The 14,959-nt window shown below is 45.4% G+C and overlaps 1 protein-coding gene across 1 annotated transcript in view; it reads left to right on the top strand.

The window, feature by feature from the left end:
• The first annotated feature begins 8,869 nt into the window (after nucleotides 1–8,869).
• The window catches only part of si:ch211-107m4.1 (heterogeneous nuclear ribonucleoprotein U-like protein 1), a 17,383-nt gene continuing 11,293 nt past the window's right edge, over nucleotides 8,870–14,959 (top strand). Inside the window, exons 1-6 of the mRNA XM_062044244.1 lie at nucleotides 8,870–9,456; nucleotides 11,892–11,968; nucleotides 12,049–12,294; nucleotides 14,389–14,501; nucleotides 14,575–14,841; nucleotides 14,901–14,959. The exon at nucleotides 14,901–14,959 is cut by the window's right edge and continues 64 nt beyond it. Of these exons, the coding sequence (XP_061900228.1) occupies nucleotides 9,029–9,456; nucleotides 11,892–11,968; nucleotides 12,049–12,294; nucleotides 14,389–14,501; nucleotides 14,575–14,841; nucleotides 14,901–14,959 (1,190 nt within the window). The 5' untranslated portion in view covers nucleotides 8,870–9,028. The remainder of the gene's footprint in view (nucleotides 9,457–11,891; nucleotides 11,969–12,048; nucleotides 12,295–14,388; nucleotides 14,502–14,574; nucleotides 14,842–14,900) is intronic.

Raw genomic sequence — 14,959 nt, 5'->3', positions numbered from 1 at the left:
GCACCAACTACACTCACTGACTGTGTCTTGCATGACTTTGCACACCATGTTTGTGAGAAAGATGCTTTTGTTGTGAAGCATGTGTTGTGAGGGACGTCAGTCATGCTCACTGTGTGAGCATGACGTCACCTCCCACGCACTCCTCGTGACGTCACCTCCCACGCACTCCTCGTGACGTCACCTCCCACTCACTCCTCATGACGTCACCTCCCACTCACTCCTCATGACGTCACCTCCCACTCACTCCTCATGACCTCACCTCCCACTCACTCATCATGACGTCACCTCCCACTCACTCCTCATGACCTCACCTCCCACTCACTCCTCATGACGTCACCTCCCACTCACTCCTCGTGACGTCACCTCCCACTCACTCCTCATGACGTCACCTCCCACTCACTCCTCATGACCTCAACTCCCACTCACTCCTCATGACGTCACCTCCCACTCACTCCTCATGACCTCACCTCCCACTCACTCCTCATGACCTCACCTCCCACTCACTCCTCATGACGTCACCTCCCACTCACTCCTCATGACGTCACCTCCCACTCACTCCTCATGACCTCACCTCCCACTCACTCCTCATGACCTCACCTCCCACTCACTCATCATGATGTCACCTCCCACTCACTCCTCATGACCTCACCTCCCACTCACTCCTCATGACCTCACCTCCCACTCACTCCTCATGACCTCAACTCCCACTCACTCCTCATGACGTCACCTCCCACTCACTCCTCATGACCTTACCTCCCACTCACTCCTCATGACCTCACCTCCCACTCACTCCTCATGACCTCAACTCCCACTCACTCCTCATGACGTCACCTCCCACTCACTCCTCATGACCTCAACTCCCACTCACTCCTCATGACGTCAACTCCCACTCACTCCTCATGACGTCACCTCCCACTCACTCCTCATGACGTCACCTCCCACTCACTCCTCATGACGTCACCTCCCACTCCTCATGACGTCACCTCCCACTCACTCCTCATGACGTCACCTCCCACTTACTCCTGGTGACGTCACCTCCCACGCACTCCTCATGACGTCACCTCCCACTCACTCCTCATGACCTCACCTCCCACTCACTCCTCATGACCTCACCTCCCACTCACTCCTCATGACGTCACCTCCCACTCACTCCTCATGACCTCACCTCCCACTCACTCCTCATGACCTCACCTCCCACTCACTCCTCATGACCTCAACTCCCACTCACTCCTCATGACGTCACCTCCCACTCACTCATGACCTCACCTCCCACTCACTCCTCATGACCTCACCTCCCACTCACTCCTCATGACGTCACCTCCCACTCACTCCTCATGACCTCACCTCCCACTCACTCCTCATGACCTCAACTCCCACTCACTCCTCGTGACGTCACCTCCCACTCACTCCTCATGACGTCACCTCCCACTCACTCCTCCTGACGTCACCTGCCACTCACTCACTCCTCACGTTGTGTGGTGTGACGGCAACACGAGCGTGTCTCTGCCCGGTGAAGATGTGTTGACATGATGCTGTCAGTGTGAATGACGCCAAGACCTGACTAATCATCAGGATCCTGATCAGAGACGGACATTTGAGGTCTTTGTGGATCACGGCATCAACTTTGCAGAGTTTTGAACGGACAAATGACACAAAGTTGTTGCTTGGCAGTCGTAATGACACACTTACAGCGGAGCGACAAATCTGAAGGAAAGAGTTTCACTTTGTGTAAATAGTCATTTACAGAATGTTTTTGTATTGTTTTATATAACCATGTGTTTACTTTCTACCTCTTTTGTCCTGGTAATGCACTGTTTTTGTCAAATAAAACACTGTCTTTATTTCTACACATATAGGGTCTTTCTTTTTCAAATATATGAAGTATGCAAATGGAAAAATAATAAATACATGTTAAATATGTGCAGGACAGCTTGACATACACTATATTGCCAAAAGTATTTGGCCACCTGCCTTGACTCACATATGAACTTGAAGTGCCATCCCATTCCTAACCCATAGGGTTCAATATGACGTGGGTCCACCTTTTGCAGCTATTACAGCGTCAACTCTTCTGGGAAGGCTGTCCACAAGGTTGCGGTGTGTCTTTATAGGTATTTTCCACCATTCTTCCAAAAGCGCTTTGGTGAGGTCACACACTGATGTTGGTGGAGAAGGCCTGTCTCCGTTCTAATTCATCCCAAAGGTGTTCTATCGGGTTCAGGTCAGGACTCTGTGCAGGCCAGTCAAGTTCATCCACACCAGACTCTGTCATCCATGTCTTTATGGACATTGCTCATGTTGGAAGAGGAAGGGGCCCGCTCCAAACTGTTCCCACAAGGTTGGGAGCATGGAATTGTCCAAAATGTTTTGGTATCCTGGAGCATTCAAAGTTCCTTTCACTGGAACTAACTCCTGAAAAACAACCCCACACCATAATTCCTCCTCCACCAAATTTCACACTCGGCACAATGCAGTCCGAAATAGTGTTCTCCTGGCAACCTCCAAACCCAGACTGGTCCATCAGGTTGCCAGATGTAAAAGCGTGATTCATCAGTCCAGAGAAGGCGTCTCCACTGCTCTAGAGTCCAGTGGCGACGTGCTTTACACCACTGCATCCCACGCTTTGCATTGGACTGGGTGATGTATGGCTTAGATGCAGCCGCTCGGCCATGGAAACCCATTCCATGAAGCTCTCTGCGTACTGTACGTGGGCTAATTGGAAGGTCACATGAAGTTTGGAGCTCTGTAGCAACTGACTGTGCAGAAAGTCTTTGCACTATGCTGACCTCTCTGGCAGTTTACGTGGCCTACCACTTGGTGGCTGAGTTGCTGTTGTTCCCCAAACTCTTCACTTCTCATAATAAAGTTGATTTTAGAATATTTAGGAGCGAGGAAATTTCACGACTGGACTTGTTGCACAGGTGGCATCCTGTGACAGTTCCACGCTGGAAATCACTGAAAGCGGCCCATTCTTTCACAAATGTTTGTAGAAACAGTCTCCATGCCTAAGTGCTTGATTTGATACACCGGGCCAAGAGATTACGACACCTGATTCTCATCATTTGGATGGGTGGCCAAATACTTTTGGCAATATAGTGTATGAGCACACCAACTGTTTAATGATATAGCTTTGTTTATTATTATCATTCTCCCACTTCCATGGCGTTTATGAGGTCCTTGACATGCATGACAACTCTCATTTTTGCAGGCGCATTGGCTCTGGCAAAAAATTGTATATATTTAGGGTCCGGTGTCATGCGAAATTCTGTATCCCTGAAATATTTGGTATCCCTAGTGTGCCGTGAGATACAGTCTGGTGTGCCGTGGGAGATTATCTAATTTCACCTATTTTGGTTAAAAATATTTTTTGGGAAACCAGTAATTATAGTCTGCAAATGATGTGTCGGTGCTGTCTAGAGCTCGGCAGAGTAACCGTGTAATACTCTTCCATATCAGTAGGTGGCTACATTGCTTTGTAGATGTCAGGAACAGCGGGAGGCAGTGTGCAGGTAAAAAAAGATATCTAATGCTTAAACCAAAAATAAACAAAAGGTGAGTGCCCCTAAGAAAATGCATTGAAGCTTAGAGAAGGCTATGCAGAACGAAACTACAACTGAACTGGCTACAAAGTAAACAAAAACAGAATGCTGGACGACAGCAAAGACTTACTGTGGAGCAAAGACGGCGTCCACAAAGTACATCCGAACATGACATGACAATCAACAATGTCCCCACAAAGAAGGATAAAAACAACTGAAATATTCTTGATTGCTGAAACAAAGTAGATGCGGGAAATATCGCTCAAAGGAAGACATGCTGCTACAGGAAAATACAGAAAAAAGAGAAAAAGACACCAAAATAGGAGCGCAAGACAAGAAGTAAAACACTACACACAGGAAAACAGCAAAAAACTCAAAATAAGTCAGGGTGTGATAATGACAGGTGGTGACAGTACACCTACTTTGAGACAAGAGCTATAGTGATGCATGCTTGGTTATGCTTTAAAGTCATATCCAACAATTGCGACGACGACTTTTTACTGTCAACTGAGTTTCGTTTTTCAATGATTTCTGCTGGTGGTGTGCCTCCGCATTTTTTCAACGCAAAAAATGTGCCTTGACTCAAAAAAGGTTGAAAAACACTGCCCTAACCTACAAAACAAAAACGAATGAAACAATTTGTGCTCATTTTCTCTTTCTAAACAAAATGAGGACGTTAGGATGAATGGCCACAATGAGCGCAGCTCAGCTTTTCCAAGTGGGGTTCGGAACATGATACTGATAAAGCATGCACGTAACTAATATTGATAGCGATGCGTTTACATTTTAGTTCCGAAAACCAAAGTGTAAATCTGTTACAAATTTTAGTGATTGTGTAAAAGAATACCCAAACGTCATGTAAAGTCATACTTGCCAACCTTGAGACCTCCGATACCGGGAGGTGGGGGGTGGAGGGCGTGGTCTGTGGTGGGGCGGGGGCGTGGTTGGGGGCGTGGTTAAGAGGGGAATATATTTAAGCTAGAATTCACCAACTCAAGTATTTCATATATATATATATATGTATGAAATACTTGACTTTCAGTGAATTCTAGCTATATATATATATATATATATATATATATATATATATATATATATATATATATATATATATATATTTTATTTTATTTTTTTTTTATTTTTTTTATTTTATTATACATATAAATAAAATAAATACTTGAATTTCAGTGTGCTGGAGGCTATCCAGTAGATGGCAGTATTGTCCTGTTTAAGAGTGTCACAACATTGCTGTTTACGGCAGAAGAACTGCTTTATGGTAGACTAAACGTGACTGCTGTTGTTGTGTGTTGTTGCCACGCTGGGAGGACGTTAATGAAACTGCCTAACAATAAACCCACATAAGAAACCAAGAACTCGCCCTCGATCATTCTACAGTTATGACGTCATTGGGCAGGCAAGCTGTTTATATCGTGGGAAAGCGGATGTGAGAACAGGCTGTCCCGGCGTGGAGGGGGCGTGGCCTCCAGCTCCGGCCGAATACCGGGAGTTTGTCGGGAGGAAATTTCTGCCGGGAGGTTATCGGGAGAGGCGCTGAATACCGGGAGTCTCCCGCTAAAAACGGGAGGGTTGGCAAGTATGTGTAAAGTATAAACTAATGTTACCATATAATGTAGCCAAAAACATCCAATAAAGTAATGAATCATGTTATGATATATATATATATATATATATATATATATATATATATATATATATATATATATATATATATATATATATATATATACACACAAAGGTGTCCACAGCCCCTCACTTTCTCCACAATGTGTTATGTTGCAACCAAAATGGAATACAGCCATTTTTGTCCTCAAAATTCTACCCACAATACCCCATAATGACATTGTAAAAAGTTTTCTTGTTATTTTTGCCAATTTATTACCAAGAACCCGATGGTAACTCGGTCAGAGCTACAGCATTCCTCTGTAGAGGTCGGAGAACCTTCCAGAAGGACAACCATCTCCGCAACAATCCTCCAATCAGGCCTGTATGGTCCAGTCACCAGACGGAAGCCATTTCTTAGTAAAAAGTTTGCCAAAATGCGCCGGAAAGACTCTTATATGGTATGTTTCAATCAATCAATCAATGTTTATTTATATAGCCCTAAATCACAAGTGTCTCAAAGGTCTGTACAAGCCACAACGACATCCTCGGTACAGAGCCCACATACGGGCAAGGAAAAACTCACCCCAGTGGGACGTCGGTGAATGACTATGAGAAACCTTGGAGAGGACCGCATATGTGGGTAACCCCCCCCCCCCTCTAGGGGAGACCGAAAGCAATGGATGTCGAGTGGGTCTGACATAACATTGTGAAAGTCCAGTCCACAGTGGATCCAACACATCAGCGGGAGTCCAGTCCACAGCGGGGCCAACAGGAAACCATCCCGAGCGGAGACGGGTCAGCAGCGCAGAGATGTCCCCAACCGATGCACAGGCTAGTGGTCCACCCGGGGTCCCGGCTCTGGACAGCCAGCACTTCATCCATGGCCACCGGACCTATGCAACTCCCCCTCGCAAGGGACAGGGAAGAAGAGCAGAGAAGAAAAGAAACGGCAGATCAACTGGTCTAAAAAAGGGGGGTCTATTTAAAGGCTAGATTATACAAATGAGTTTTAAGATGGGACTTAAATGCTTCTACTGAGGTAGCATCTCTAACTGTTACCGGGAGGGCATTTCAGAGTACTGGAGCCCGAATAGAAAACGCTCTATAGCCCGCAGACTTTTTTTTGGCTCTGGGAATCACTAATAAGCCGGAGTTCTTTGAACGCAGATTTCTTGTCGGGACATATGGTACAATACAATCGGCGAGATAGGCTGGAGCTAAACCGTGTAGTATTTTATACGTAAGTAGTAAAACCTTAAAGTCGCATCTTGAGTGCACAGGAAGCCAGTGCAGGTGAGCCAGTATAGGCGTAATATGATCAAACTTTCTTGTTGTTTGTTTTTGTTGTTTTTTTCCCGCTCCCTTCTTCTCCCTACTTTCTCTCTTTGTTTTGCCTTGTCTGAACTTTTTTGAAGCCTCTTTCTTTGCGCTGTCCTCAAATCTAAACAACAGACATGGAAATGATCAGCTGGACTCTCGACGCAATTGACACAATCTTTTTGACGAGGAAAAGAGGTTCTGGGGAGCCCGGCTGCCCTGATGGAACCATCGCTGCGGGGTACGTGAGAGATTCCCGTGAGAAATGGAGAATCATGTGCCTCTCAGTCCTTTCCATCGAGGACGTGGAAGACATCTACCTATTTGGAAGCGTGATCGCGGGGCACCTGCTGATTGGGCTGGGCATCGCTCTGGTGTATCGGCAAATTCGTAAGACGATGGCTGCCACTCAAGGAGCCCAAAGGCTGTTCGTCGCAACGGAGGGTTTGGGCCGGGCTGTGGTATCACAGTCTGGGGCGATTTCTGAACTGAATCGCAAGATGGATCACATCATGGAGAAGCTTGCTGAAAAGGAAAATTGAATATGAGAGCCAGCATGGACGAATAGAACAGACAAGTCATTGTATTGTCTGCTCGCGGAAAACAAACATCCTAATCTACGATTTGACTCCATCGAATGGCCTTGACGCTGTGAACAACAGGAACAGGCTGTTCTGGAAAACACCCCCGAGGACACCTCAATGATGGACGCTTTTGACCTCCCTCCCTCCCTCCCTCCTCAACGACACCTGGAGGCGAACTTTTTCTTGCATGCAGATCGGCCTCAGTTTATAAACATTACATTACCACACCCAAGACAATGGGTACATACACACACACCCTCCCCAACCCCACGCCTTCACCACCGCTTGTTTCCCCTCAGGGTGATGGACGGCTGGCAGCGCTTCATAGCAGCAGTCGACCTCCAGGGTCCCAACTCCCCCCCCCCTTGGTTGCAAGTTGTCGTGATTATATGTAACATGTTTATGTGTGCATGGCATGGAGGTTTTTTCCCCCACTCCAGACTAGGCCCCCTTAGGAGCCCAGTCTAGATTGTATTTTTTTACTCATCTTCTTCCCCTGCGTTTTACCTTTTTCCCATCTTTTACAGGCGCCTTTGGCGACCCATCAGCGTTCCTGTTCTGTAACCCTGTACACTGTTTGTTTGTCTCATCTTGAACGGGTTTGTGCTGAAAACATAATTTCGTTGTACTTGTGCATTGACAATAAAGTCCTATCCTATGTTTGGAATAAAGTGCTATTGAACTTTTCTCAACCAGCTATTGCAAGGAATTTAGGGATTTTGCCATCTACGCTACGTAATATCATCAAAAGGTTCAGAGAATCTGGAGAAATCACCGCACGTAAGCCATGAATTACGCACCTCGGATCCCTCAGGCGGTACTGCATCAAAAAGCCACATCGGTGTGTAAAGGATATCACCACATGGGCTCGGGAACACTTCAGAAAACCACTGTCAGTAACTACAGTTGGTCGCTACATCTGTAAGTGCGAGTTAAAACTCTACTATGCAAAGCCACAGACATTTATCAACAACACCCAGAAACGCTTCGACTCAGGAAGTTGAGGAATGCTCGTCAAAGACTTATTTGGAACATCCCACAGGTGAACAGGCTGATTGGGAACAGGTGGGTGCCATGATTGGGTATAAAAGCAGCTTCCATGAAATGCCCAGTCGTTCACAAACAAGGACGGGGCGAGGGTCACCACTTTGTCAACAAATGCCTGAGCAAATTGTTTAAGAACAACATTTCTCAACCAGCTATTGCAAGGAATTTAGGGATTTCACCATCTACGCTCCGTAATATCATCAAAAGGTTTAGAGAATCTGGAGAAATCACAGCACGTAAGCCATGATATTACGCACCTTGGATCCCTCAGGCGGTACTGCATCAAAAAGCCACATCTGTGTGTAAAGGATATTACCACATGGGCTCGGGAACACTTCAGAAAACCACTGTCAGTAACTACAGTTGGTCGCTACATCTGTAAGTGTGAGTTAAAACTCTACTATGCAAAGCCACAGACATTTATCAACAACACCCAGAGCTCATCTAAGATGGACTGATGCAAAGTGTTCATGAATCAATTTAAGTAGACCCTGACTTAAACAAGTTGAAAAACGTATTCGGGTGTTACCATTTAGTGGTCAATTGTACGTAATATGTACTTCACTGTGCAACCTACTAATAAAAGTCTCAATCAATCACTCAAAAATTCCATGGTCTGACGAGTCCACATTTAAAGTTGCTTTTTGGAAACTGTGGACGTCGTCGACCATCAAAAACTAATGTGCGACGTTGTTTCCTCCGATACAGTAGGAAGCGGCATATGCATTTGAAGTCACGGTTGCCACCCGCCATTAAACCAACGAAGAAGAAAAGCGAAGGCGTGTCAAATTGCGTCAACCAATCAGAGAGCAGGGCTCCATATTGAATTGTTTGTTTTGCTGTGTAAAATCGCACTTTCTCCACACTTTTTCCCCGTGTTTTTGTCACGAACGCGGGCATAAAAGCACAACTTAATCTATGTCCGCCGCACAAAAGGTAACCATGAAGCTCGCGGACATTAAGAAGCTAAAAGTAGCGGAACTGCGGTCGAAGCTCCAAGAAGCGGGTCTGGAGTGCAAAGGGCTGAAGGCAGAGCTGGTAGGCAGACTCTGGTCGTCGCTGGATCAGCAACAGCCTGCACACACACCGGGACAAGACGACGACACGACGGTTGTAGCGAATAATATACAAGCGGTGGCGTCCTCGTCCTTTTTACTTCCACAACAAACCACCAGAAAGTGTTCCGACTCCACGACACAGACGGACGGCGAGGGCGGCTCACAGAGTCCCCTAGCCGACTGTGAGCAGCTGCCAGTCGGCCAGGGAGAGGCCGGAGCCGAGAGGAGCGAGCTGGAGGACCGAGGCCGGGCTTTCTACGAGTTTAAAGAGGAAATACGATATAAAAGGTAATGGACATAACCAGAAATTATCATCATAATTAAAGATAAAAGTTTTGTTTACTTACCCTAAATATAACAGAAGCGTGACATAATTGATAGAAACTTGTTATTAGTAGATTGCACAGTTCAGTACATATTCCGTACAATGGACCACTAAATGGTAACACCCCAATAAGTTTTTCAACTTTTTTAAGTCGGGGTCCACGTAAATCAATTCATGGTACAAATATATACTATCAGCATAATACAGTCATCACACAAGTTAATCATCAGAGTATATACAAACCCCGTTTCCATATGAGTTGGGAAATTGTGTTAGATGTAAATATAAACGGAATACAATGATTTGCAAATCCTTTTCAACCCATATTCAGTTGAATGCACTGCAAAGACAAGATATTTGATGTTCAAACTCATAAACTTTATTTATTTTTTGGAAATAATAATTAACTTAGAATTTCATGGCTGCAACACGTGCCAAAGTAGTTGGGAAAGGGCATGTTCACCACTGTGTTACATGGCCTTTCCTTTTAACAACACTCAGTAAACGTTTGGGAACTGAGGAGACACATTTCTGAAGCTTCTCAGGTGGAATTATTTCCCATTCTTGCTTGATGTACAGCTTAAGTTGTTCAACAGTCCGGGGGTCTCCGTTGTGCTATTTTAGGCTTCATATTGCGCCACACATTTTCAATGGGAGACAGGTCTAGTCCAGTCTAGTACCCGCACTCTTTTACTATGAAGCCACGTTGATGTAACACGTGGCTTGGCATTGTCTTGCTGAAATAAGCAGGGGCGTCCATGGTAACGTTGCTTGGATGGCAACATATGTTGCTCCAAAACCAGGTTCTAATTTGCTTCCTTTTTTAAAAAGGGAAGTTACTCTTGCTATCTTGAAATAACACTATTAACTAGATCCACTATAGATTGGACTCTCACACTATTAACTAGATCCACTATGGACTGGACTCTCACTCTATTAACTAGATCCACTATGGACTGGACTCTCACACTATTATGCTAGATCCACTATGGACTGGACTCTCACACTATTAACTAGATCCACTATGGACTGGACTCTCACACTATTGTGTTAGATCCACTATGGACTGGACTCTCACTATTATGTTAGATCCACTATGGACTGGACTCTCACACTATTAAGTTAGATCCACTATGGACTGGACTCTCACACTATTAAGTTAGATACACTATGTACTGGACTCTCACACTATTATGTTAGATCTACTATGGACTGGACTCTCACACTATTATGTTAGGTCCACTATGGACTGGACTCTCACACTATTATGTTAGATCCACTACGGACTGGACTCTCACACTATTATGTTAGGTCCACTATGGACTGGACTCTCACACTATTATGTTAGGTCCACTATGGACTGGACTCTCACACTATTATGTTAGGTCCACTCTGGACTGGACTCTCACACTATTATGTTAGATCCACTATGGACCGGACTCTCACACTATTATGTTAGATCCACTATGGACTGGACTCTCACACTATTATGTTAGATCCACTATGGACTGGACTCTCACACTATTATGTTAGATCCACTATGGACTGGACTCTCACACATTTATGTTAGATCCACTATGGACTGGACTCTCACAATATTATGTTAGATCCACTATGGACTGGACTCTCACACTATTATGTTAGATCCACTATGGACTGGACTCTCACACTTTTATGTTAGATCCACTATGGACTGGACTCTCACACTATTATGTTAGATCCACTATGGACTGGACTCTCACACTATTATGTTAGATCCACTATGGACTGGACTCTCACACTTTTATGTTAGATCCACTATGGACTGGACTCTCACACTATTAACTAGTTAATTAATTAGTTTTAGTTTGTATCCCATCAGAATTCAGCTAGCTTATGTTGCCATGCTGTACCAAATCTGCCTTCAGAATCAACAATCTGTGTGTGCACTGTTAGTGAACGGGCACATACAGTTGATAGATAATTGCCATAGCCAATCAGATCACGAGTTGTTGTCAGTAAGGCCTTCTAGATGGCCTCACGCTGATATTGGATACTTACTTGGGAGTCCCAAGTGAGTATCCAATCACAAGTTGCCAAAACAGGAAGTTGCACCGGAGCCATAGAAAGCCACATATAACTTCATTTTTACACTTTTAGACATATAGCATGTTTTGTTTAGGAGTTATGTTTATATAACTTTCATATTTAGTATGACAGTTATACTGTCATATTGAGTAAAACACATTTTTGCCTCTGCAAACTTTACAAAATACATTTTTTCTAGTAAAACTCACAAAGATACATGATTCCAGGCATTATTAGACATTTTGCATTTTTAGTTTAAGAGTTATGTGTGAATACATTTTTATTGCTTTTTTCGCACAATGTGTCAGTGACTAGTCTCTCCATTAACCAGAGCCAAAGCACCACGAGCTCCCCTGGAGAGAGACGAGACGCAGCAGGAAGTTGAAGATGTAGTCAAGTTAGATTCCTGTGAGTATTTCAACACTCTAACCTTGTTTTTGTGACAACATCTGCCCATTTAATACCCGTTTTTTTTTTTTCCAACTTAGATGACAGCCACCTGCACTTTGACATAAGCCAAGATGGTGTCTGTGGTCAGCCGCTGTTCTGGGACAGGTTCCCCCTGCTGTGGTCCGGCTGCAGGCTCACCCACGGGGTGTCACAGGGCAGGGTGAGCTTCGAGGCGAGGCTGGAGAGGACGTTGTTAAGCAACAACATGGTGGACGGCCTTGAAAGCAGCGAGTCTTACGGCATGCGAGTAGGCTGGTCCTTGAGCCAAACATCACTGCTGCTTGGTGAGATGTCTTCTTTGCACATTTAGGAGTCTAACCCAAAACCCAAAAGCAGTGAAGTTGTCACGTTGTGTAAATGGTAAATAAAAACAATGATTTGCTAACCCTTTTCAACTTATATTCAATTGAATAGACTGCAAAGACACGATACTTAATGTTCACACTGGAAAAGTTTGTTATTTCTTTCGAATATGAGCTAATTTGGAATTTGATGCCTGCAACATGTTTCAAAAAAGCTGGCACAAGTGGCAAAAAAGAGTGAGAAAGTTGAGGAATGCTCATCAAAAACTTATTTGGAACATCCCACAGGTGAACAGGCTAATTGGGAACAGGTGGGTGCTCAGTCGTTCACAAACAAGGACGGGGCGAGGGTCACCACTTTGTCAACAAATGCCTGAGCAAATTGTTTAAGAACAACATTTCTCAACCAGCTACCGCAAGGAATTTAGGGATTTCGCCATCTATGCTCCGTAATATCATCAAAAGGTTCAGAGAATCTGGGGAAATCACTGCACGTAAGCCATGATATTACGCACCTCGGATCCCTCAGGCGGTACTGCATCAAAAAGCCACATCGGTGTGTAAAGGATATCACCACATGGGCTCGGGAACACTTCGGAAAACCACTGTCAGTAACTACAGTTGGTCGCTACATCTGTAAGTGCGAGTTAAAACTCTACTATGCAAAGCCACAGCCATTTATCAACAACACCCAGAGCTCATCTAAGATGGACTGATGCAAAGTGTTCCATGGTCTGACGAGTCCACATTTCAAATAGTTTTTGGAAACTGTGGACGTCGTCGACCATCAAAAACTAATGTGCGACGTTGTTTCCTCCGATACAGAAGGGAGCGGCATATGCATTTGAAGTCACGGTTGCCACCCGCCATTAAACCAACGAAGAAGAAAAGCGAAGGCGTGTCAAATTGCGTCAACCAATCAGAGAGCAGGGCTCCATATTGAATTGTTTGTTTTGCTGTGTAAAATCGCTCTTTCTCCACACTTTTTCCCCGTGTTTTTGTCACGAACGCGGGCATAAAAGCACAACTTCATCTATGTCCGCCGCACAAAAGCTAACCATGAAGCTCGCGGACATTAAGAAGCTAAAAGTAGCGGAACTGCGGTCGAAGCTCCAAGAAGCGGGTCTGGAGTGCAAAGGGCTGAAGGCAGAGCTGGTAGGCAGACTCTGGTAGTCGCTGGATCAGCAACAACCTGCACACACACCGGGACAAGACGACGACACGACGGTTGTAGCGAATAATATACAAGCGGTGGCGTCCTCGTCCTCTTTACTTCCACAACAAACCACCAGAAAGTGTTCCGACTCCACGACACAGACAGTAAGCAGCAAGGCTGAAAACCAACATTGAATGCCCGTGACCTTGGATCCCTCAGGCGGTACTGCATCAAAAAGCGACATCATTGTGTAAAGGATATCACCACATGGGCTCAGGAACACTTCAGAAAACCACTGTCTGTAACCACAGTTGGTCGCTACATCTGTAAGTGGGAGTTAAAACTCTACTATGCAAAGCCAAAGCCATTTATCAACAACACCCAGAAACGCCGCCGGCTTCTCTGGGCCCGAGCTCATCTAAAATGGACTGATGCAAAGTGGAAAAGTGTTCTGTGGTCTGACGAGTCCACATTTCCAATTGTTTTTGGAAACTGTGGACGTCGTGTCCTCCGGACCAAAGAGGAAAAGAACCATCCGGACTGTTCTAGGCACAAAGTGTAAAAGGCAGCATCTGTGATGGTATGGGGGTGTATTAGTGCCCAAAGCATGGGTAACCTACACATCTGTGAAGGCACAATTAATGCTGAAAGGTACATACAGCTTTTGGAGCAACATATGTTCCCATCCAAGCAACGTTATCATGGACGCCCCTGCTTATTTCAGCAAGACAATGCCAAGCCACGTGTTACAACAGCGTGGCTTCATAGTAAAAGAGTGCAGGTGCTAGACTGGCCTGCCTGTAGTCCAGACCTGTCTCCCATTAAATATGTGTGGTGCAATATGAAGCCTAAAAATAAGTTTGATACGTTATTATTTTTATACCGCTATACAGTGATAACCTGTGTGTCCCCCCCACCAGGTGAAGAGGCCCTCTCCTTTGCATACGATGCAGGAGCCAGAAAAGTGACCAGCGGGCAAGAAGAAGACTACGGGGAGACGTTCTCCGAGGGAGACATCATCGGCTGTTATGCTGTGATTGACTTTTTACAATCATTTATTTGCCAGAAGGGAAAGTCCACTAATCCGCCACAAACTCTGCCCACAGTCTTTCTCCACCAACGGAAGTGTTCAGCTCTCCTTCCATAAAAACGGGCGTTTCATGGGCGTGGCCTTTTCCCTCGAGGCCTCTGAGCTTCGAGGCCGCGCTCTGTTCCCTCACGTCCTCTGTAAGAACTGTGCGGTCCGCTTCTTGTTGGGCCCCACAGCTCCAGCATGGTACTGCAGCCCCCCTGGCTTTACCCCGCTGGCGGCGCTCCCTGCTGGGCTGAGGCTCCGCAGCACGTTGGGCCCCAACTCCAGAGCGCAGAGTGAGGTAAAGCCACAATCCATGAATGATTATTTTTGAAGGCAAAGTCTCTTGTCACGTCCTAGGTGGTGTTGATGGTGGGTCTCCCTGCTGCGGGAAAGAGCCACTGGGCCAAAGCTCGCGT

Source organism: Entelurus aequoreus, linkage group LG04, assembly GCF_033978785.1.
Source record: "Entelurus aequoreus isolate RoL-2023_Sb linkage group LG04, RoL_Eaeq_v1.1, whole genome shotgun sequence".
Lineage (NCBI taxonomy): Eukaryota > Metazoa > Chordata > Actinopteri > Syngnathiformes > Syngnathidae > Entelurus > Entelurus aequoreus.
The sequence above is the reverse complement of the archived record's forward strand: the minus strand, read 5'-3'. Positions and strand labels throughout refer to the sequence as shown.